Here is a 22,202-nt window from a genome sequence, read left to right as displayed (position 1 = left end):
AGCCACATCACATTGTTGTCTCATATTCAGCTTGTGATCGACAACAATTCCAAGATCCTTCTCGCCTGTAGTGTTGTTGAGACACGTATCCCCCATCTTGTAACTGTGCATTTGGTTTCTTTTTCCTAGGTGCAGAACTTGGCATTTATCCCTATTAAATGTCATTCTGTTGTTTTCTGCCCAGTGCTCCAGTCTATCCATATCACTTTGAATTCTGTTTCTGTCTTCCAAAGTATTAGCTATCCTGCCCAATCTAGTCTGCAATTTAATGAAACATGATACGGCTCCTCAGCACATAGTGGGTCTAGAACTGCCTCCAGAATATAGTGGGTCTAGAACTGCCGCCACATTCGATTCCACCTTGCATGCAAGAAAGGTGCCTCGAGCTAAGGCAGGGCCAATCCAAGGGCCGGTTCACAGATTCACATGGCCAAGGAACTTTTCCATGAAGGTGCACAAGCTTTCCTCACCACCACATACGCAAGATAACGTGATCCAGGTTTTATTTATTATTTCATTTCTGTTCTATTATTTATTATATTTATTATACATGTGCAGTCAATTTGCTAGCTTCTTCCCCCACAAAAGAAGAGTGGGGGGGGGGGGACTGAATGGCCAACTCGTACACATGGAACACTTGTGTCACATTTAGATATGTGAAGGCCTGGAAAAATTAAGGGGAAAAATGTTTTTTTCCCATTTTTCCCCCAAGGACAGTTTTTGTTTTTTTTCTGAAAATTTTGAGAAGTTGAACAGCTTTGTATTATGAATTTTTTTTTAGAATTTAAGGCAAAGTATTTATATATTGTTACCCAGTCTTTAGTCCCCCAATGATTTCTAAAAACTATGTAATAAGATGATTTCTAAAAACTATGTAATAAGAACACTTTTATAGACTACTAATGTAAAATGTCTGGAAACAATGAAACCATGGGGAAAAATTTTTAATCCTCTATGTAAGATTGCCAGCATAGTTAGTTCTTTCATTCCTTATTAAAATTATTCATCTAAAGTATATTTTACAGATAGGCATTTATGCCCAGTTTCCCAACATGTGAGTAGAGTCACCATTGTGAATTCTTGACAGTTTGTTCTAGAGAGTCTTGCATTTCTGATGCTCTAGCAGTCATTTAATGTAGTTCTAATCTATTCAGACAACAATTACACATTTACTGAGTTTACTTTTAAAAGTTTTAAAATATGATACTGTTATGAGCAAACTAAGCCTTACATAAAATAACTTTAAGAACAGAAAGGATGCTTTATGTTCCTAAAGCAGCCCTCCCCAACCTGGTGCCCTCCAGATGTTTTGGACTACAGTGCCCACATGCTGCCTGAGGCTGATGGGAGCTGAAGTCCAAAATATCTGGAGCGCACCAGTTTGGGGAACCAACAAAGTGACTTGAGGTCTGTAAAAAGCACTAAAAAGATAAGTATTACTTATTTTTCCATTTCCCCCCAAATTTCCTTTTCCAGAAAAACAGACATTTTGGGAAAAATGGAAAAATAAATGGAAAAATTTTTTTTCCCCCCATGGCTTCAAAATGTTACAAATCTAGTCATGTTACCATGTGGGGGGGGGGAGAGAACTGCTCCACCAGACAAAGCAGAACCTCAGCTGGGTGAATATGTGGTCCTTTTTAACCAGAGTTCCCACATTTAATGAATAAAAATGCCAACGCATTTTTCATATTTGTAACATGCATTGCCTGGAAATCTTTGGCTGCCACATGGGCTCATGTCATTAGTACCTGACACTTCAGAAGCAGTGGTGCCTTTTAATGGAAAAGTCTGTTCACAGTTAAACTCCACAAAGTCTGTACACGCAAAACTGAGCAACCCTACCTTTAACGGCTAGTATACTCTTTGTTGGCCTTCCCCCAACCTGGTGCTCTCAGGATGGTTTGGACTACAATTCCCATCAGCAGCAGCCAGCATGGCCAATCGTCAGGGATGATATGAGTTGTGGTCTAAAGCATCTGGAGGGCGCCAGGTTGGGGGAAAGCTGGTCTATGACAATATTTATTTTATTTTATTTATTTATTTCATTTCTATACCACCCAATAGCCGAAGCTCTCTGGGCGGTTCACAAAAATTAAAACCAAATGGCACACCATAAAACAATTTAAAATATATACAACATTAAAACCACAATATAACAATACAACCATAATAAAACCTAGCAGCAGTGCAGGAATTTAAAATACAGATTTAAAACAGCAAAGCTAAAAGTCTGGAAAACTAAAATGCCTGGGAAAATAAAAAGGTCGTCACCTGGCGCCGAAAGGAATACAAAGTAGGTGCCAGGCGAACCTCACTAGGGAGCTCATTTCACAGCCAGGGCGCCACAGCAGAGAAAGCCCTCCTCCTAGTAGCCACCCGCCTCACTTCCTTTGGCAGGGGCTCATGGAGGAGGTGCCACTGAGGATGATCTTAAGGACTGGGCAGGCACATATAGGAGGAAGTGATCCTTCAGATAACCTGGCCCCAGGCCGTTAAGGGCTTTGAATGTTAACACCAGCACTTTGAATCAGGCCCGGAAAGGGACAGGCAGCCAGTGCAGCTGGAAAAGTACTGGTGTAATATGAGCTCGCAGGCCAATCAGCTGAAGTTTCCGGACCGTTTTCAAAGGCAGCCCCACGTACAACGCATTGCAGTAATCCAGACGAGAAGTTATCAGAGCATGGATAACTGTAGCAAGGCTATCTCTGTCCAGATAAGGGCGTAGTTGGTATACCAGCCTAAGCTGATAAAAAGTGCTCCGTGCCACTGAGTTCACCTGTGCCTCAAGTGACAGTTCTGGATCCAAGAGCACCCCCAAACTACGAACCTGATCCTTTAGGGGGAGTGCAACCCCCTCCAGAACAGGTTGAGTATCACCTAGCTGGGCAGACGAACCACCCACTAACAGTACCTCCGTCTTGTCTGGATTGAGTTTGTTTATTGACCGTCATCCAGTCCATTACCATGGCCAGACACTGATTTAGAACAGCCGCTGCCTCACCTGGGTTTGATGAGAAAGAGAGGTAGAGCTGGGTGTCATCCACATATTGATGGCACCTCAGCCAACACCTCCGGATAACCTCCCCCAGCGGTTTCATGTAGATGTTAAACAGCATGGGGGATAGAATAGAGCCCTGTGGAACCCCATGGCACAATTGCCATGGCACAGAGCAATAATCCCCCAGCACCACCTTCTGGAGTCGGCCATCCAAGTAAGAGCGGAACCACTGCAGTGCAGTGCCTCCTACTCCCAACCCAGACAACCTATCCAGAAGGATACCATCATCGATGGTATCGAAAGCCACTGAGAGGTCCAGGAGAATCAACAGGGTCGCACTCCCCCTGTCCCTCTCCCGGAAGAGGTCATCCCACAGCGCAACCAAGGCAGTTTCCGTTCCAAAACCAGGCCTGAAGCCCGATTGAAATGGATCTAGATAATCCGTTTCATTCAACAGTGCCTGGAGCTGTCCTACAACCACCCGCTCAAGCACCTTGCCCAGGAAGGTTGGCCGCTGGCCTATAATTGTTAACATCCTCCAGGTCCAGGTTAGGCTTTTTCAGGAGTGGTCTAATTACCGCCTCTTTTAAAGCAGCAGGCACCACTCCCTCTCTCAAGGAGGAATTTACAACCTCCTGGACCCAGCCGGACATCCCTTCCTTGTTTGATTCAATAAGCCATGAAGAGCAAGGGTCAAGCACACAGGTGGTCAATCGGACTTGGCCAAGCACCTTGTCCGCATCCTCAGGCCTCAGTAACTGAAACTTATCCAATAAAACTGGACCAGACGGTGCTCTGAATGCCTCTACCAATGGAACTGCATTAATCATGGTGTCCAATTCATGACGAATCTGAGCGACTTTATCTTCAAAGTGCCTTGCAAACTCATCACAGCGTGCCACCGAGGGTTCCACCGTCTCTCTCCCTGGGCCAGAATGTAACAGGCCACGAACCACTCAGAAAATCTCCACTGGACGACACTGAGAACACGCAATGCTGGTGGAAAAGAACTGTCTCTTTGCCACTCTCACCACCACAGAGTAGGCTTGATAGTGAGCTCTTACCTGTGTTCGGTCAGACTCAGCACGAGTTTTCCTCCACCTGCGTTCTAGTCGTCTCCCCTCTTGCTTCACTGCTCTCAGCTCAGGTGTATACCAAGGAGCTGGCCAGGCTCTGCTCAGAGGGAGAGGGCGCTTGGGCACGATTGTGTCAGCCGCCCGAGTTATCTCTGCATTCCACAGAGCAACCTGGGCTTCGACAGGAGCACCAGCCATACCAGCAGGAAAATCCCCCAGAGCCCTCTGGAATCCATCGGAATCCATTAGCCTCTGGGGGTGGACCATTTTAATAAGTCCCCCACCCTTGCAGAGTCTAAACCTCAACAGGAAGTGATCTGACCGTGACAAAGGGACAGATGTTAATTCCTCCACTTTCAGATCACCATCCTCCTGCCCAGTCGAGAAAACCAGATCAAGCGTGTGTCCTTTTATATGCGTTGGGCCGATGACATGTTGGGACAGCCCCATGGTTGTCATGGCGGCCAAGAAGTCCTGAGCCACCCCGAATACAGCGGCCTCGGCATGGAAGTTGAGATCCCCCAGGACCATCATCCTAAGGGTCCTCAACACCGAGACCACCTCCGTCAGCTCAGGCAGGGAGTCTGATGGGCAGCAGGGTGGGAGGTACACCAAAAGAATCCCTAATCTGTCCTGGGTACCCAACACAATGTACAAATACTCAAGATCTGCACTCGAATGAGCAGAAAGCCTAGAGAGGGAGATTGAATTCCTATAGACCACAGCAACCCCCCCCCCCCAACCCTCGAGTTGGTGTTGGTGCTGCAGTGAGTACCCAGGAGGGCACAGCTGGGAGGGAGTGACCCCTCCCAGTTCCCCCACCCAGGCCTCAGTAATACATACCAAGTCAGCCCCCTCATCCACAATCAAATCATGGATGAGGGAGATTTTACTTTGGGCCAACCTGGCATTCAGCAGCAGCAGCACCACCAGGCCTGAGGGCAGACTGGTAAGGCCACCAGGAACCATCAGGTTGGGGGAAGAACCAGAAGAGGGGACAGCTGTAAGGTGTCTAGCCCCTCTTCTTCTCAGCTGGCCTGTTAATCCCCCAACGCCATACCTCCCCCTGCCTGCGACCACAGTTATGGTGGCACCTCCCCAACCCCCTAAGTTGCTCAATAGTCCTCCCAGGCACATATTAAAATATTAAGTTATAAAATATACGACAATATAAAAGAATATAAAAGATAAAAAAGAGATAAAAGAGAACAGCAGCTAAGAAGGAGCAGATAAAATCTACATTTACAATACAAAATTATCAACCTTGGTAGTATTACATTAGTACAAATGTGTTCTGTTTCAATAACTTCTGGCGAGGATATAATACGCCTACTTACAACAGCTGAATCTTGGGGGGGGCATCTGGGGGCACGGGGGGGAATGTGTGGCCTTTAGATGTAGACGGACTGCAAGTCCCATCAGCCGTAGCCAACACAGCCAACAGTGAGGGCTGATGGGAGTTACAATCCAACATCTGGAGGATCAAAGGCTCTCCATCCTTGTGTTAACATATGTGGGGCCTTACACTGCAGATGTAGCGCTTAATTTATGAATAACCTGCTAAGTTTACAATGACAGAATGGAAAGAATAGGGACTGCCTGCCCTTGTTAGATCAGATCAAGGGTCCATCTAGGCCAGCCCTCCGTATCCAAGTCGCCGCTTGGAGGCTCATAAACAAAGCATGATGGAAACGGCCACCTCCCATATCCCTAGCACCTGATACTCAGAGAGATGCCACCCCCAAGCAAGAAGGGTTCTTTCAGTTATCCCAGCAAACACCACTGGTAGGCTGAGCCTCCACGAATGTATACGTCTCTGCCCATGAGGGGCCATCAAAACATCTTGAGATACTTAAGTTTACAAGTTAATTTTAAGTTGCAAAGAAGAAATGACTACTACTTTTTTTGTTCCTGAACTTGCTGCCAGTGAATTTCCATGCACACAGGCTCCTGAGTTTTAACGATTTGAAAGGAAGGTTTCTCTACAAACCATCCATAGTTTTATAAATCTCTATCTTTCCCTTTAATATACTTTTTTCCAAAGTACAAAAGCCTCAGATTTGTAAGCCTTTTCTTTACATCAGACAGTCTAACCCACTGATCTATTTTTCAGTTGTCCTTTTCTGTACCACGTCTAGCAACTAATATGGTTTTGGAGACTGGGCGTACCTGTAACAGGGCACATCAAACCTGCCCTCGTCCATACAATCTATTGACAACTCAGCAGCTGCAAAGGGCTCATATAACTATCATCCTTCCCTGGTTATTGTAACGCTCTAGGAATGTAACTTACAGGCAATTTAGGCAAGTAAGCCCTCTTACAGCACATGGTCTGAACCCCTTTGAGGTAGCTATGTCTTTAAGGAGAGAGCTGTGGCCTGCGCCTCCTTGAGAGTCTACACCACATATTCCCCTGGTTTTATTGTACAATCCTGTAGCAGTATTGTAGGGTAGTTAATAAGCCATGATGGCTTATCAAGCACCCAACACATGCTACAGGATGGGTGGAATAGCTTTCTCTCCACACAGTACTTGCTGTTTTACTTTTTTTTAAAAAATCACATGTAACACCAAAATGCCAAGGAACAAGCTTAAAGTGTTGAATAAAGCTTAATTATGAAGGTCAAGTAGAGAACAAAACCAGTCCTTTGATGTATTTAAATGCAGCCAGTATTTAATTTTATCTGCATTGTCCCTTGGCCTCGTCATCTTGGATTTTACTGCCACAACACCACGATGCTCAAGACTGACCTTTCCAACAGGGAAGGATGCCATTCAATGTAGATTGGTTATAGACTTCTTTCTCTTCCAGCCCCATAGAAACCCAGCACACAGTCCCAGCATTAACCAGCCTCCTAGATATTCTTGCTTCAGGAATCTTCCAGGCAGATACATCACAGAGGAGGGAGGAGAGGTGAAGAGTCCTACCAGTCTCTCTTCATTTGGGTAAGAGTCCTACCAGTCTCTCTTCAGGGCATGCAGACTTGATTGTGGCATCACAGCCACCCTAAGCTAGAGTGGCATAATGGCAAGCTGGCACTCCGCTCTCATAGCCCCAATTTCTGCTTGCTGAGTAGTAGTTGCTGCCTGGCTTTTTATACAGTCTTGCTCCACGTGAGAGCTTTTGCCCAGTTGCCAGAAATCACCTTCTTTGGGCTGTCCTCTACCTGATTCCCTCCTGTGGTCTTGACTGGTTTTATTCCCCAGGAAGCAGTATTCACCTCAGGAAACAACCAGTTACAGAATCCTCTTCCGCCTTATCCCAGCTGACTTTTACCCTCTTTTAACTCAGCCTCAGCATCTTCTCTTGAGGAAGTCCTAAGCTATCTATGGGTGGGGTTGAACCTGGGAAATGAATTCTGCACCTTCGCAAAATCAAGTATGTGTAGGATTTTCACAACTTGCCTAGGAGAATGTTAGAACTATCCAGTCAATTAATGCTATCCAGTCAACTAAAGTAAATTATCACGGTAAAACTAACCAGCAGGCAAAATCCTATACATTCTAAACTTCCACCACCACCTCCAATAGTATCCTATTAAGCATTATAGAAACATTAAAAGCTGGATAAACCTCAGAGCTGCTACTCCCCAATCCATAGAACATGTTGTGGTAAGTGGGAGAAGCATCCATAGTCTGAGGTTCTATTAGTTGTCAAAACAGATACTAAAATAGTGCTGAACCAAGAAATAAAACACAATAATACCAGTTACAAATCAGCATGGTTGTTTCTGCAAGGAGAATGCGGGTGTTAATTTATAAACCACCATCAACGTACACAGTGCTTTAACAAGTGCAGGATTCAACAAGTACAGTTTACATTATCATTTTGGCCTAGATTCCAAGATATAGATCACAGATGGGCAACTTTGGAAGGTCTGAGGGCTATTCCTCCCCACCCTCCATGGGCTGCAGTCTCCCAAAAAATGAAATAAAAAAATTAAATTCAAGATCCTCCTGGGAATTAAGTTACAGAGCACTAAAAAGGCACATAAGACTCCAAGAGGGTCAAATAACACACTAGATTTCATCTTTTTTAGCACTCCGCAGTGCTCCGGACATCATTGTTTTTCGTGTGTTTTTTTTTTACTTTTGGGGTGTGTGGTGGTGCAGGGCAGTGTGGGCCACAGATCAAGAGGGCTAGTAACACCAGCCTTAGAACTACACTGACAGAAGAGGCTAGGGGAATAGTATCATAATGACTGATTAAGTCAGATGGCTCTTTCCTAAACACAGAGCCACTCTGAACACTTTTGTGAAGTCCGACCATATGCACAGCACTACCATATAATGGCTAATGCAGCAGCATGTCATGTTTTAGATAGTATCCTGACACTTATCAAAAAACAATCCAGAGCACAGCCTTGCTTATTGAGGGCCGTTTCAGATAGCTATCAACTACTGATCAACAAGTGTCCATTTGTTATATTTGTTGTGAGGGAGTCAGAAGTCTCCCCTCTCAGAAGCACTTCTGCTGCAGGAATCAAAATGCATCATGTTGGACCAAAATGCAAAACATTGTTGCTGGAAAATTGGTATTCTTCCCCCAGCTAGCAGAGACATTGCTACAGATATCACAAGGATCTCTAATGGTGATATCCCCCTGCCTCAACTGCTGATGATTACAACAGAACAGCCTCTCCTCCTACCAGGCTGATGCCATGAAACCAAGTTGCTTAGCCTACTAAAAAAGGGTTGCTGGCAGAGGAGGAACACGTTTTAAAGTGACTGCTTGGAACAGGAATCCACACATCCATTTGTCAGTGCCCCACGATCAAGTACTCCTCTCACAAAACTTCTCACGGGAACTCTGGTTTGTGCTGAAGTTTGAAGATAAAAAAGGAGAGACACCTGCTGTTTCTTACCTTTTCCATAACTCAGCACAAAATAATACGGGACTCCTTAGGGAGAGGGATGACAAGAAGCACACGTAAATGAACAAGCCCTGAGCAAGCCCAGCAAACATTTGTGTGCCTCTGGCGTGGAGGCTGGAACTTGTGGAAGGTCTAACCAAAGGCCAGGATTTTCTTGCTTCATCCCAGGGAAAAGGCGTGGCAGCCATTGGTCACTCTCCCCCAGCCAGGGCGCTGTGGCTACATGGACTATAATTGGCCAGGCACAATGGGGTGATTCCCACATACTCGTTTGCAGGGATTGGGCAGGGATGCACATCACACCCGCAAAACCAGGAGGGAAGGAGCCGTCGGGCGACGGGGAGGCACCTCAGTGATACAGCACATGTGTGGCTCGAAATAGGGAGGGTTGACACAGTCCTTCCCCCAAAGGCCTTCGGGATTCGCAGTTCTTGAGAGCGAGCGCCAGCACCAGAGAGAGGGAGAGATGGACTTCGATTCCCAGCATGCGCCGCGAGGCACGTCTCGACAGTTCCAGAGCCTTCAGTAGTCCGGCGAGGAGCAGCCCCTCAGAGAATCTCATAGGTGCAGCACAGCATGGAAACAACGGCGCCCGGCATGCTATGCGACGCTCGCCTCGCACGCCGGGCCTTGTCCTAGTTAAAACTACTCTGGAGACTGTCATGGGATAGTAAGGCTGCCACACCCAGGAGGCTTTACGGCCAAGCATTCAGGCAAACCTATAAAAAGTCAAGAAGATCGCGATAGCTCCCGCCTCGCCTTCCACAGACCAGCGATGCAAGCCTGCAGAACTACAATCCCCAATAAGCAAAGCATTTTTCAAAGCCCGATCAGCCACTGAACCTATTGGGACTTGTAGTGCTCCCTCGCTTCCTCACCGGTGGGTTTGAAGGGGACGTACGCCCTGGGAAAAATACAAGTCCCATGATGCCTTGCTCGAGCTACGCTATCCTCTCCTCCCCCCACCCCAGCCCGGGGTAGTCGGAGTCTGTGGCGACAACGGAGCCCTCACTAGGGCCCGGATCTCTCTCATGGGAGCTTACCGGGGTATCGAAGGAGAAGGCGCACTCATCCTTATGAACGCGGTCCCCAGCCTTGGGCACTCGGATAGACGGCAGCACAGAGAGTAGCGCTTCACTCAGCTCCGCCATGACAGCTGCTTTCTCCGACACCGCCCACAGTCCACTCCTGCCAATCAGAGACCGCCGTACACAACGCTTCTCCAGCCAATGAGAGCGGCACAAAGAACAAGGCGGAGTTTATTTCTTACGCCCCTGGGCCGCGGGGTACTTTGTTTGGGCCGCCTTCCCTGTCTCTCTCTGGCCTTACACTCTATTCTCAAATGGACAGACGTATTATCCAATTAAGGCTACAGATGTACGTTCCGGCAAATGGAAACGGCCGATTTGGTTCTAGACTCCGCCCCAATGTTATTGGACTTCAAAATGTGCTATTGGGTGATGGGCATTTGTATTTGCCTAAACTAGCCAATAAGGGAGCGTCACCGTCGAATTGCTTGACTGACCAAACGCTAAAGCAATAGAAGACCAAAGAGAGGGGCGGATGTTTACTTGTCCGCCAATTGAAAGAGGACAGACGCGGCGAGAGGAAGGTAGGAAGCGGGCCTCGACGTTCTCAAATCGGAATCGCGGAAGGGGCGTGTGGGCGGATGACTGGCCGCCGCTCGCTCCAATCAGGGCTGTGGCGGAGGGGCTGGTGGGTGAAAGCGGGAGATTTGAACGGCAACCAGCGGCCCAGGGCTGAGCGGGGAAGGGGGCCGTGGCAAGGTAGGCGAGCAGCTTGTCGCGGGGTGTTGCAGCTTTCTGTGGCCGGGAGGCGGGAGGGCCCGCGGGTGCCTGGCGCGGAGTGGGGCTCCGTGGGGCGCGGGCCGGGGGCCGTGCAGGCCCCCCGCGCTCTGGCTCCGCCCTGGGCCTCGGGCCGTGCCGGGGAGGTGGCCCGGGCCCTGCCCCTTCAGGCCACAGGCGGGCGCTTGCCTGCAAGAAGGATTCCTGCCGGGAGAAGCCTGCCGTGGCCGGGGACGGCCGGGGCAGCCCTGTTCCCGGGCAGCTCGGTTCCTGCACGCAGGGAGCGGCGCATTACGGAGGAGCGGTCCATCGCGCGGGCCCCGCTGCCGCTCTGAAGCAGCGCGGCCCGGACGCTCGTCTGCCGCGTCGTGGGAACGCTGAAATGGTACCGTGTCGTCTCCAGAGCAGGAGAGCAGCCCTGCCCGTAGTCACTGCGCGGTCCGCCCCATCGAACCAGTGGATCCTACTTCGCAATGAACATACGCAGGATTACCCCGCAGATGTTTGAATCGGGCCTGGTGGCTTGAGTTTTGAATGGGCTCATAGACCATGAGCCGGATCCTAATCCCCAGTATCTATGTATATCGCGGTTTACGCTTCTGCCATACTGTCTGGCTAGCCAGATGGGCAGTTCAGAAGCGCCATCTGTTGGTGATGCTGAGCTTCCTTGTTTGTAAGTATGTGCCCCCAAGGGGCGGTGGGGGGGGAGGCTACACTGGTCTTTCAAAAGGCTCCCCTTTGGGTTGCCTTTCCCATCAAAAGAGGCAACCGTGCAGCCACTGCTGCTTTCTGGGAGACCCTGAGGGGTGGAGGAGTATGAAGATTGTGAAGAAGGACTGAAATGAGCAGTGACTGCAGCTCCCACCTGAAGAAGCACCCAGAGTGGAGGTGGGCAGATGGCAATATGTGGGAGTGTCCCACTAGATTGCTGCCTACTGATCTGGCAGGATAGGTCTTCCTTCCTTCCCATCCTGTGCTCGGTCTGGAGCAGTACTGTTAGGCCTGGGTCACAGGTAACAGCAATCTAGAGAGTGGGTTGAAATGTGGGTTGTCGCTATGTGCAAACCCTATGTTATGGTTTAACTATGGGTTGTTAACCACGAACAACCCAGAGTTCACAACCCAATGACAAACCATGGCTTCTCTTCCTGGGTTGTTTGTGGTTAACCACCCAGAGTTAAACTGTGGTGCAGTGTTCGCACTTAAATGATAACCCATACTCTGGGTTGTCGTTATGTGCGAACCAGGTCTTAATGCCGCAGATATGGGAAGTTATATTCCAGCCAATTTTGGCACAGCTACTTTTGGGAGAATGTGGATCATCTATTTATTATTAGTCTTTAGATGGTTGCTGTACAGTGAACAGTATACATTGAAATCACCGTTCCAGCCTACCCACATTTGGCCTTTAATGGCATGCCAAGTGGTATAGAAGGCTGCATCCTGCCAGCTTGCTGTTGTTGTTCAGTCGTTAAGTCGTGTCCGACTCTTCGTGACCCCATGGACCATAGCACGCCAGGCCTTCCTGTCCTCCGCTCTCTCCTGGAGTGTGCTCAGATTCATATTCGCAGAACAATCTAGTTGGGTGCTTCCTCTTTTCCAACCTATTCCCAGTGAACCTAGAGTAGTGCTCTATGCTGAATGTATTCAAAGATCCAGCGTTGGATTCTGTGTTAGGAGCAGAAAGGAGGTGGAGGATCTCTGCCCCCTAAAATTTGTCAAATGTGGCCATTTTACTAGTATATGTATAACAGAGTTAACATCTGGGTTTATCCTTTGAGGCCCTGTCAGTACCTGTAATTGAATTACTGTAGTGTAGTGGAATGTTTATAAATGTTCTAATGTTCCCAGTGTGATGCTCACAGACATTTCCTATGGGGCCTGCCAGGCTCCCTACCCCTGCTGATATTTTTTTGTAGCTTAATAACTGGGAGGCTGGCATAATGCAGTGTGGGTGGGGAAGCTGATTTTTCAAACACAGAACACTTGTGTTAGATGGTTTCTTTTGGTTTGGTGTGGCATGTGTTTTGCCTGGTGTGTGTTTTACATGGAGGTTTGGGCAGGGTGTTTTTGGTGTGTGGGTTTTGCCTGGGGTGGGGGGGGGGTTGGTATGGGGTGTGAAGTGGTTAGGTGTTTTGCTTGCATGTGTGTTTGAGCACTGTTAGTTGGCCTTCTGTGAAATTGGTATTTTGTTGTGCTTTGTGGGGGACAAATATGTGATTTGGCATTTGGGGCTCAGATCCCACCTCTGCTTTGTACTCAGTTTCTTAGCCAAGTTACTTGGCTGTGAGTGTCCTCAATTTGCCTTCTGTGAAATAGGTGCCAGAGCAGAAAACTGGGTTCAAAAGAGTGAGTTTGGGAGGGGTTACTTTTCTTTTAGTCTCCCCAGTTAGCCTTCTGAGAAACAGTTGTTTTGTGACTGGCCACAGCCACTATGGCAATACCTTTGTGGCAGCCATTTTGTGAGAGGACCCACACCATGTTCTCAAAATTCCAAATGTGCCTACTGGTCCAAAAAGGTTGGGGACCCCAGTTGTAACTGTTGGCATTTTCACCCCCATTAGTTAGAAGGCTGACAGACAGTTCCGCAAGTGTATACTATTTTCTTTTGTGTTAATCACTCTGAAATCTGTTCTAGATATGGAGCAGTATATAAATATTGTAAGTAAATAAAATATACAATGGGAGAAATAGTGCTACAAGTGTACTCTGAAGTGGACTGCAGCTCAGTGGGAAAAAAACTGTAAAAAACACAAGCCATTATCACATACTAGCAGAAAAGTAACAGCTCATTATATATAAGGGTTCAAGTGCCTCTTCCCCACAGCCTCAGCTACTCTATTAATCTGGGACCATACTTAGCAGAAAACACTGAGAAACTTGTATGCATTAGGTGGTAAGTCTCTATGAAATCTGAGGGGTTTCTACTGGTGCAGCTGTTAGTTGGGGGTGGCAAGGGGATACTGACCTCCTACTCAGTGATTACCCCTTTGATCTCCTGTGGCTGTTAATCTAGAAATCCATTGCAGGAGACAGCACCAGGATTGCATTGTGGCTTCTTCACTTTGAGGCAAGAGGCTGTGCTAAGTTGCATCATAAATGATCATCATTGTAGTGGCTTTTCTTATACCTTCTGAAGGGCCAAGTTGTGGGTAATCCTTGTCCAGTAAAAGTTCATGAGGGAAGACCGTTCTGTGCTGGTTTAATTGAGTCTTGGTGCCTTTTTTCTTGTATTGTAAGGCTACATGTAAAGTTATTCTTCTTTCTGCAGAGCTCCTGGTCAGACTCCTCTGAGGAGTTGCTAACTACTGCCATGGGGGCTTCCGAGAGCTACCCAGCAACACCCACCTGCAAGCCTTTGCTTAATAAGCACCTGGCACATGTCAGCGACCCGCGATCGCCCACAGCTGGGATCTTGAGAACTCCCATAGAGGTACAGGGAGAACTCTAGGCCTGTCCTTCAAGCCCAAGGACTTACCTGTCCCTACCGTCTCGCAGCCTGGCACTTGGTCTTCCTCCCTTCCTTCTTTCCTCCCTCCCTCCCTCCCACCCACCCACCCACCCACCCAACCCCTTCCCATTGATCTTGGGTTCTAACCTTGATCACAGGCTGAGCCAAGCTCTTGTTTGTTTTTCCTCAGGTAGAAAGCTCCCCTCAGGCAAGTCCCATATCTCTTATGAAGGAAGATGAATTGGTAGCCAACAGCCAGAGTCTGAACTGGGACCCTCGCTCCCCAACACCTGGTATCTCACGCACCCCAATGAAAGCTCTGGTGGTTGGTAAGTGGGGATGTGACATTCCCAGTCCAGTCCAATTTTAACTCTGAAGGAAGGAACTCTATGACTTTCCCGGGCTTGGAATGGTCTCAATGCAAATGAGTACTGAATCATTTTCCCAATATCCCAGAGGAGCACTGTTGCCTGCTCTTTCCTTTATTTCAGTCACTGATCTGCTGAGCTCAGTGGACTCTCAAAAAACATAGTTTCCCCAAATGTGTTTGTAAAGTTTTGAGGCCTACAGAGGCAAAGGGGGAAAAGGTCAGGCTTAGAGGCCTGGGATTTTTTTGTTGGGAGGAGGTATTCCTGAGAGAAGTAGTTTCATTTCTCCAATTAAGTTTCTGCTTCAGTTCCCCAGGTAAGTTTCCTTCAGGTTTGAGGCAGTACTTTTGGTTTTGCTGGGAGGAGAGTATAAAAAGAGTCAGAAAGACCAGTGTAGCTGAGCAAGAGCAACCGCAAGAGTAGAGTCGGGGAGACCAGAGCCTGAAGAGGGAACAGGAAGAAGCAGCCTGGAGAAGTCTAAGTACAGCTAGGGTAAAAGAACTTGCATTTTGCAACTTTTATTTTTTCTTAAGGCTTTTTTATCACTCAGCTCTATTGTGTAATACCTTTAGTTGTAATTTGGTTGCTTTATATCCACTAGTAAACTGTTTAGACCCTGTGTCTAAAGTTTTAGTTGCCCTACGTCTACAGCCTAAACCCTGTGTTATTGGAAAGGGGAAGGTAAAAGAAGGAAGGTAGGACTCTTACGGAGGTAAGAGATCCTTAAGGAGTTACTCAGGAGGTCCAGATCATAAAAGGAACCCTGACATATGGTGGCAGTGGCGAGATTCTGACAAAGGTGAAATTTGGAACTCCAAAATACTTTAGGGTTTTACCAATAGAGCTGACAAAGGCGGGGTATTTTATTTTTGTGTCCGCAGATTAGGGAACAGATAGGCTAACAAGAAGAGCCAGTATCTGTCTATGAACAAAACTGCCCCGATTGAGTAATGCAAAAAGGACAACTTGCAATGGGAAGAAAAAACTGGAAGAGCTCAAAGTAATGCTGATCACACCTGTAGCAACTGGCATAGGGAGGCCCATAAGTCCTGCTGAGCCCTGAGCAAAAGAGTGAGAGCTCAAAGGAGCTACAGGCGTTGGCCAAGTAAAAGAAGGAAGGTGGGACTCTTTAGGAGGCAAGAGATCCTTAAGGAGTTGCTCAGGGGGTCCTGGTCATAAGGGGAGCCCTGACAGTGTTGATGGATCTAATCTTGAGTTGCCTCTCTCGCGGTGTTTCCCGAAGTCTGAGGAACCTCATCTAAACTTTCTGCTCCTGGGTTCTACTCTGTTTTTCCAACCCAGAAGGATCCCCAAGGAAGCTTACATAAGATGCAATTAAATTGTGGCGGCTTCCTTTCTCTCAAGTACATAGTGTTACGCTGGGCTGGCACCTCCACCCCAGGATCTTGATTCTCGTTAGGTAGTTATGGCTGTTCCTATCTCTGTTCATCCCATCTTGCTCTTCCCAGTTACTGGCAATTGGATGGCCATGCCGTTTGCTCCCTGGCCCCGGGACTGCAGGTCTTCTCACCTGCATTTGGACGTTCAGCAGGGGAAACAACGCAGTATGGGTTGTTTCCTCTGCACCCGTGTGTGCCGGTCCTGCAACTGGCATTTCCCTAATCACCCATGTTGCAGGTTGCTGGGTTGTCCAAATGCAGGGCGGTGGGGGTGGCTTCTCACCCACCCCACAGCCCCTACTGCAAGCCATCGTCTGAACCCAGTCACTGTCTCAGAACAGAGAGGGGAAAGCTAGCAGTTTTGCCTCAGATGAGCTGCTGAGGGGTGGCAGTTGGATGGCCCCTTCATCCAGGGAGGGTATGGAGTTCCTTGCATGAAGTTTGCATCTGCATTATTTATTTATTTATTTCATTTCTATACCGCCCAATAGCCGAAGCTCTCTGGGTGGTTCACAAAAACTAAAACCAAACAACACGCAATAAAACAATTTAAAATATATAGAACATTAAAACCACAATATAACAATACAACCACAATAAAACCTAGCAGCAGTACAGTTGTTTAAAATACAGATTTAAAACAGCAAAGATAAAAATTTAGAAAGCTAAAATGCCTGGGAAAATAAAAAGGTCTTCACCTGGCGCCGAAAGGAGTACAATGTAGGCGCCAGGCGAACCTCACTAGGGAGCTCATTCCAGAGCCGGGGTGCCACAACAGAAAAAGCCCTCCTCCTAGTAGCCACCCGCCTCACTTCCTTTGGCAGGGGCTCACGGAGAAGGGCCGCTGATGATGATCTTAAGGTCCGGGCAGGCACATATGGGAGGAGGCGATCCTTCAGGTAACCTGGCCCCAAGCCGTTAAGGGCTTTGAATGTTAACACCAGCACTTTGAATCGGGCCCGGAAATGGACTGGCAGCCAGTGCAGCTGGAAAAGTACTGGCGTAATATGAGCTCGCAGGCCAGTCCCTGTTAACAATCTTGCTGCCCTATTTTGGACCAGCTGAAGTTTCCAGACCGTTTTCAAAGGCAGCCCCACGTATAACGCATTGCAGTAATCCAGACGAGAAGTTATCAGAGCATGGATAACTGTAGCTAGGCTATCTCTGTCCAGATAAGGGCGTAGTTGGTATACCAGCCTAAGCTGATAAAAAGTGCTCCGTGCCACTGAGTTCACCTGTGCCTCAAGTGACAGTTCTGGATGTGAGAGTCTGTGGGTGTCTGTCATAAATGGATTGTTTTACTAGGGCTGCTGCCCTTGTCTTTTGTCCCACCTCCCACTGCCTCTTGCTTGGCTGTTGAGTGCACCTTGCTTCCCTAGGCATTGACCAGAAGGGCAGGAACTAGGCAGCTCCTTCCTTCAGTTGCTCCTTGCAGCATTTCCACTGAGGAAGAAAGAGTGGACAGGACCACCAAATCTTTCCAGCAGTAGATCTCTCCCTGAGTCCTAATGGCCACAACCCTCCTGCATACATCTCATGACAACTGAGAGAGCCTCAGACTCACTTCCCAGCAACAGAGCTCAGGGCTGAAAAGGTGTGGTTCTTGCAGGACGCCCCCTCTCTAAGATGCTTCTCCTTACATGAGATTTCACATGAGCCCTTAGTTCTGGAATTGGCCTCCTTTTCAGATACCATAAACTGCCCAGTGAAGCAGCTCAGCGAAGTCTTTATGGTGGAGAATATAGAAGAACTGCTTCTAGAGGAGCCTCACCATGAAGGCCAGAAGCCTGAAGTCCCCTTTGTGATGGAAGAGGCCTCCAGGGAGAAAGCTGCTTCTAGGGAATCATCCCAGGAGAGTCCCCTGTGGGCAGAGGAGGAGAGAAATGAGCAGCTGCTATCCATCACTTCTATTGCAGCTGTAGCAGGACCAGCTCACCTTACCAATGCCCTTCATCCTACAGGTGAGGCTATGATTGTCCCAGGCAGTGCCTCTGCTCAATTGTTCCCTTGCTTAGAGGGAAAAAGCAGCAGTTTCCTGAGTAAAGAAAGAAAGTTGGATGGGCAAGCCTGTACATCTGTGTAAACATGGATCTTGTGGGAGATACATTCCCAGCACATAAGCTGGTGACTGCTGTGGAAGGAGGTATAGCTAATGCTGGCACCCAGTTATATTAAATATGCTGTTCACAAACCTCAAGGATGTAACAACATAAACAGCAAGTATGAGGCAAGTAACCCCTCCCTGGTGGGAGGACTGTGTCCGATGGAGAAAAACAGGAACACAATGCAAGCTTCATGTTCGTTGGAGCTGCAAAATGTGCCCAGTCCTTCTGGCTGCATGTGGCGGGGGGCGGGGGCAGCATCGGTGCTCTTGGGTCTCCATTTTGAGAAGTGCTGGGTGCTAAACTGTCATTAATCTGCACTTTCTTTTCTTTTTAAGGGAGCAAGTCAACAAGGCGCAGGGCCAATAGCAAAATTATGGCAATGGGCGCTGGACGTTCTCCCCTCAGTATCCTGCAGGACGACAATTCCCTTGCTTCTCATCAGGTGATACATTGTATGGGGAAGGGAGTCCCTACTGTTTCACTGGTTGCAAAGCTAAGTGCTCCCACACCCCTCTGCTTTATTTTGGGGGCTCTTGGCATGTTAACATATCTACTTGAGAAGCTGCAGGTGTTCTCTTGGAAAGGTAGTACAGCCAGATTCAGCATAGGCAGGGCTGATGGTTTGGTGCCGTCCCCCCCTATTTGTTCTGCTACAGTCCCCCCATCTTCAAGTTCCTGCTCTACGTTCATTGTGACTGCTTTGTTTGCCAACACCTCTCACGTAACGGTTTTGAGTGGTTGCTTTCCAAGCGTTCACTCAGGGTACGTGTGAAGCAGTTGCATGATTTTGATCCAGCCTTTAGGGACGTGCTGATTTGGTGCCAGAAACAACACTCCCAGCTTTGACTTAGCAGCAAACCCTACCCTGATTATGTGCCAGTTTTGCGCAAAGGTACGTGTGTTAGCCCTGTGTGTTCTTAGAAGCTAGAAAGAGCCCTGAGACTTGCTAGGCTTAAAGCTGTTGTATTTGCTTGCTGAGTTGATTTTTTATTCCACCCTTCCTCCAAGGGGCTTTGGGCGGTGTACTGTGCATGTATAAATAGCAATTCTCCAGGCCTGCTGCAGGCTCTGGAAAGCCACATTACCAGCCTTCCTCAGCGGTGGGGGTGGCTGTTTCTGTAGCTCACAGGGGTGCAACTTGTGGCCCTCTAGATGTTGGACTACAACTCCCATCTTTTTACATTTATTTTCTCCATAAATCTCAGTGAATTCTAAGGCACAGAGTAATAAGCATCATTGGAACGTGGATAAAATCTCACCACCACCCGCCTAGATGCTGCGCTGCTTGGTCTCTTCTGAGAAAGGAACCAAAACGCAGGGGGGAGACTGTGTCTGTGTAGATGTACGTGCACGCACACACAGATACTCTATAATCTTGACCTTTCCTCCCTGATGGGCATTTTTCTGGTAAGGATATAATTAAAACTTGTAAAATCCCCTCCTCGTTTTTGGCTGTCCTGGACTGATTGAGGGGCCCCAGATGAAGCAGTTAAATGCACTTGCTTTCCCCCATCCTGACGTGGCAATTTTCTTCTCTCTTCAGAATAAGAAGTGTCCATTAGTGGCAGATAACCAAGGAGAGCACAAGGAAGGAGGGTTAAGCTCTGGACGAAGCCTCAGAGCAGGAAGCTGCAGCTGGGATTCCTTGAACAAGGAGAATCAGCGGTGTCATTTGGTGGAAAATTAGTCTTCTTCAGATGCTCCATGGATTACAGGCCTCTGGCGGGGAGGCTTTGCAGACTTGAGTGTGGGGATGTGGCGGCGGCAGCAGCGTAGTCCTCACCTCCCTGGCAGTTTGTTTCCTCCTTGCCACATCTGTCCTAGGCAGGAGAGGGAGATGGCCTTATGTATTTCATCTCTAGTTCTGATATTTATGTTTTATCATGTACAGATCCTTGAATGTAGTTGTTTTCTGAGATGTCTTCACTACTACCAAATTTACGTGTTGTCTGTCTGGAAAATAAACTTCACTTTAGAATGAGGCAGTGGCTTTCCATGGTCTTTTGCAACCTTCAGTGGGGCTACTGATCTGTGTGTCAGTTCGTCTGATTGGCTGTTGCTGGGACAACCCCAAAGAAGGGGGAGGCAGGTTCCTGTGCTTGAAAAAGGAAAATGTATTGTCCTCTCCATGTTTCGGAGATTTCTCCTTCCGTAGCTACAAATCAAATAAAACATTTACATTAAGAATAATCTTATGGATAACACCTTATTCCATATTACAAAGGTTCAAAGAACTTATCTATATTAAAATTCCACAACCTATAGCAACTTTATAAGTCAAATCCTACTTAGACCTGTCATAAAATACTCCCATACTTTAACTTCTGACTCAAAAGATAACAAAAACATTGACCTTACAGCTGCATAGCTTTTAACAAATAAATGAATACTCCTTATACCAGCTCTTACCCTCCCCACAAATCCACGGGCATGAACCGACCTGTTTAAAGCCATTCAGTCTCTTGCTCTAAAATGAGCAGCGATTCCTTTCTCTGAATGTTCTTACATGCAAAAAGTACGTGGCCCACAGGACTTACTGAGGATTTAGATTTCTCTGGGTTTAAATAAAGGTAGCAAAGGATATGGGATCAGTCAAAAGATGCATTAAGCAATATAATACAAAATGTATATAGAATATTGTAAGAACATGCAACGCTGACTATTAATATGTGCAAAATGTCAACTGTAAGTTGCAACAGGAGCAATACATGGCGTAAGGGTAGAAGATACACTGGGGTGGTATGAGGGCGATATGCTTTAGGAATAGCGTGTGCAAGTATTCAGAGAAAGGAAACACTGCTCACTTTAGAGTGAGAGACTGAACCGCTTTAATCAGATCCGTTTATGCACATGGATTTGTGGGGAGGGTAAGAGCTCGTATAAGGAGTATTCATTTATTTGTTAAACGCTATGCAGCTATAAGCAGGGCAATGTTTTGTTTTGAGTCAGAAGTTAAAATGGGAGTATTTTATGCCATGTCTAAGTAGGATATGACTTATAACACTGTTTTAGGTTGTGGAATTTAATATAGTTAAGTTATTTGAACCTTTGTAATATGGAGTAGGGCGTTATCCATATTCTTAATGTGATTGTTTTGTTTGATTTACAGCTTCTGAAGGAGACATCTCTGAGATGTGTAGAGCACAATAATTTTTCCTTTTTCGAGCACTGGAGCCTTCCTCCCCCTTCTTCGCTGTTAGTCCACGGCGGGTGCTGCTTCCTCTCTTCCCTCCTATTGCTGGGACAAGCCTTCTGGGGAGCTGTAGTCCTTTGTAGAAGTTAATACTGGACTTTGAAGTTCAGCAGGAGAACAGAATAGCCTAAAATCCTACGCACACTTAAATACCGGTCGTATGCCCCACTGATTGAAATGGGGTTTGCTTCTGGGGAAATACGCATAGGATGGTAAGGTTTGGATGAGTCTTAACACTGCCCCAGGACAGCACATGGGGAGCACAGTTCTTGCATCGACAAAGTCTCGAGTTCAATCCCCAGCGTGTTTGATTTAAAAGGATCTTGAATAGCAGGGCACGGAAAAAATCTCTGCTGAGGCCTTTGACAGTTACTTTCAGCCAGAGGAAACAGTACTGGGCTAGATGGACCAACAGTCTGAAGGTGTAAGGCAGGCACCATGCCAGTCCTGGCATCCCCTGTAGGCTTCTTCAGGCGATAGAAGGAATCGTATGTTTTTGTTACTTGTAATAATGGGGAGCAGTATGGTGTGTGATATTCCGTGCTCACTTAATACATGATGGCAAAGGAGTTGGTGCAGGGGTAATATACTGAGCGGTTAAGGGCCACATATCCTGCAAGCCACTTAAACCGATGAGTAAAAACGGAAAACTTACTTCAAACGAGATTTGAAAGACCCAAATGTATGGATATTGCATTTTTTTCCTGCACTTTTAACTGGTTTCTTGAGACATGTCTTTGCCTCCTACTGTGCATAGAAGAGCTGAAGTCGATGAATTGCTTCTGGCTATAAAGGAGGCAGCCAAACTATTTTGCCTACCCCAAACACAAGCTGTGTTTATCATTTCGCTTAGAAGTAACACATGTTTTGTGGCTCTGCTGTATTAATGACTTGGCACACGCTCAGTCACGAATACTGTAACCCCATTT

At 47.3% G+C, this 22,202-nt stretch overlaps 2 protein-coding genes across 7 annotated transcripts in view; one reads left to right on the top strand and one right to left on the bottom strand.

Annotated features, from left to right (window-relative positions):
* USP5 (ubiquitin specific peptidase 5) overlaps positions 1-10,137 on the bottom strand; it is a 30,986-nt gene extending 20,849 nt beyond the window's left edge. For 2 of the 4 annotated variants that reach the window (XM_084835190.1, XM_084835191.1), the window contains exon 1: positions 9,995-10,137. In XM_084835190.1, coding sequence (XP_084691316.1) covers positions 9,995-10,102 — 108 coding nt within the window. In that variant the 5' untranslated portion in view covers positions 10,103-10,137. Of the gene's footprint in view, positions 1-8,942; positions 9,671-9,994 lie in introns of those variants that run through there. The other 2 variants (XM_084835193.1, XM_084835192.1) reach the window with 2 other exon arrangements.
* CDCA3 (cell division cycle associated 3) lies at positions 9,935-20,094 on the top strand. Of its 3 annotated transcripts, none has more exons than XM_084835196.1 (6): positions 9,935-10,563; positions 14,028-14,189; positions 14,398-14,536; positions 17,664-17,936; positions 18,416-18,522; positions 19,624-20,064. In XM_084835196.1, the coding sequence occupies exons 2-6, from the start codon at positions 14,070-14,072 to the stop codon at positions 19,765-19,767; spliced, it is 783 nt and encodes a 260-aa protein (XP_084691322.1). In that variant the 5' UTR covers positions 9,935-10,563; positions 14,028-14,069; the 3' UTR covers positions 19,768-20,064. The 3 variants fall into 3 exon arrangements, with proteins under 3 accessions (XP_084691322.1, XP_084691320.1, XP_084691321.1); XM_084835194.1 differs by lacking the exon at positions 9,935-10,563 and adding an exon at positions 10,670-10,738 and having other exon boundaries at positions 19,624-20,094; XM_084835195.1 differs by lacking the exon at positions 9,935-10,563 and adding an exon at positions 10,670-11,429.
* Positions 20,095-22,202: the final 2,108 nt, after the last annotated feature.

This window comes from Heloderma suspectum, chromosome 2, assembly GCF_057233095.1.
Source record: "Heloderma suspectum isolate Gila_16-S chromosome 2, 16-S_ref, whole genome shotgun sequence".
NCBI classification, from domain to species: Eukaryota; Metazoa; Chordata; class Lepidosauria; order Squamata; family Helodermatidae; genus Heloderma; species Heloderma suspectum.
Note: the sequence above shows the minus strand (reverse complement) of the source record. Positions and strands in the feature narration are given on the sequence as shown.

Bases quoted from the DNA above. Each gene is read 5' to 3' on its own strand.
- CDCA3 (XM_084835194.1), top strand. From the start codon at position 14,070: ATGGGGGCTTCCGAGAGCTACCCAGCAACACCCACCTGCAAGCCTTTG. The intron at 14,537-17,663 runs GTAAGTGGGGAT...CCTCCTTTTCAG, and splicing joins AATGAAAGCTCTGGTGGTTG to ATACCATAAACTGCCCAGTG. The intron at 17,937-18,415 runs GTGAGGCTATGA...TTTCTTTTTAAG, and splicing joins CAATGCCCTTCATCCTACAG to GGAGCAAGTCAACAAGGCGC.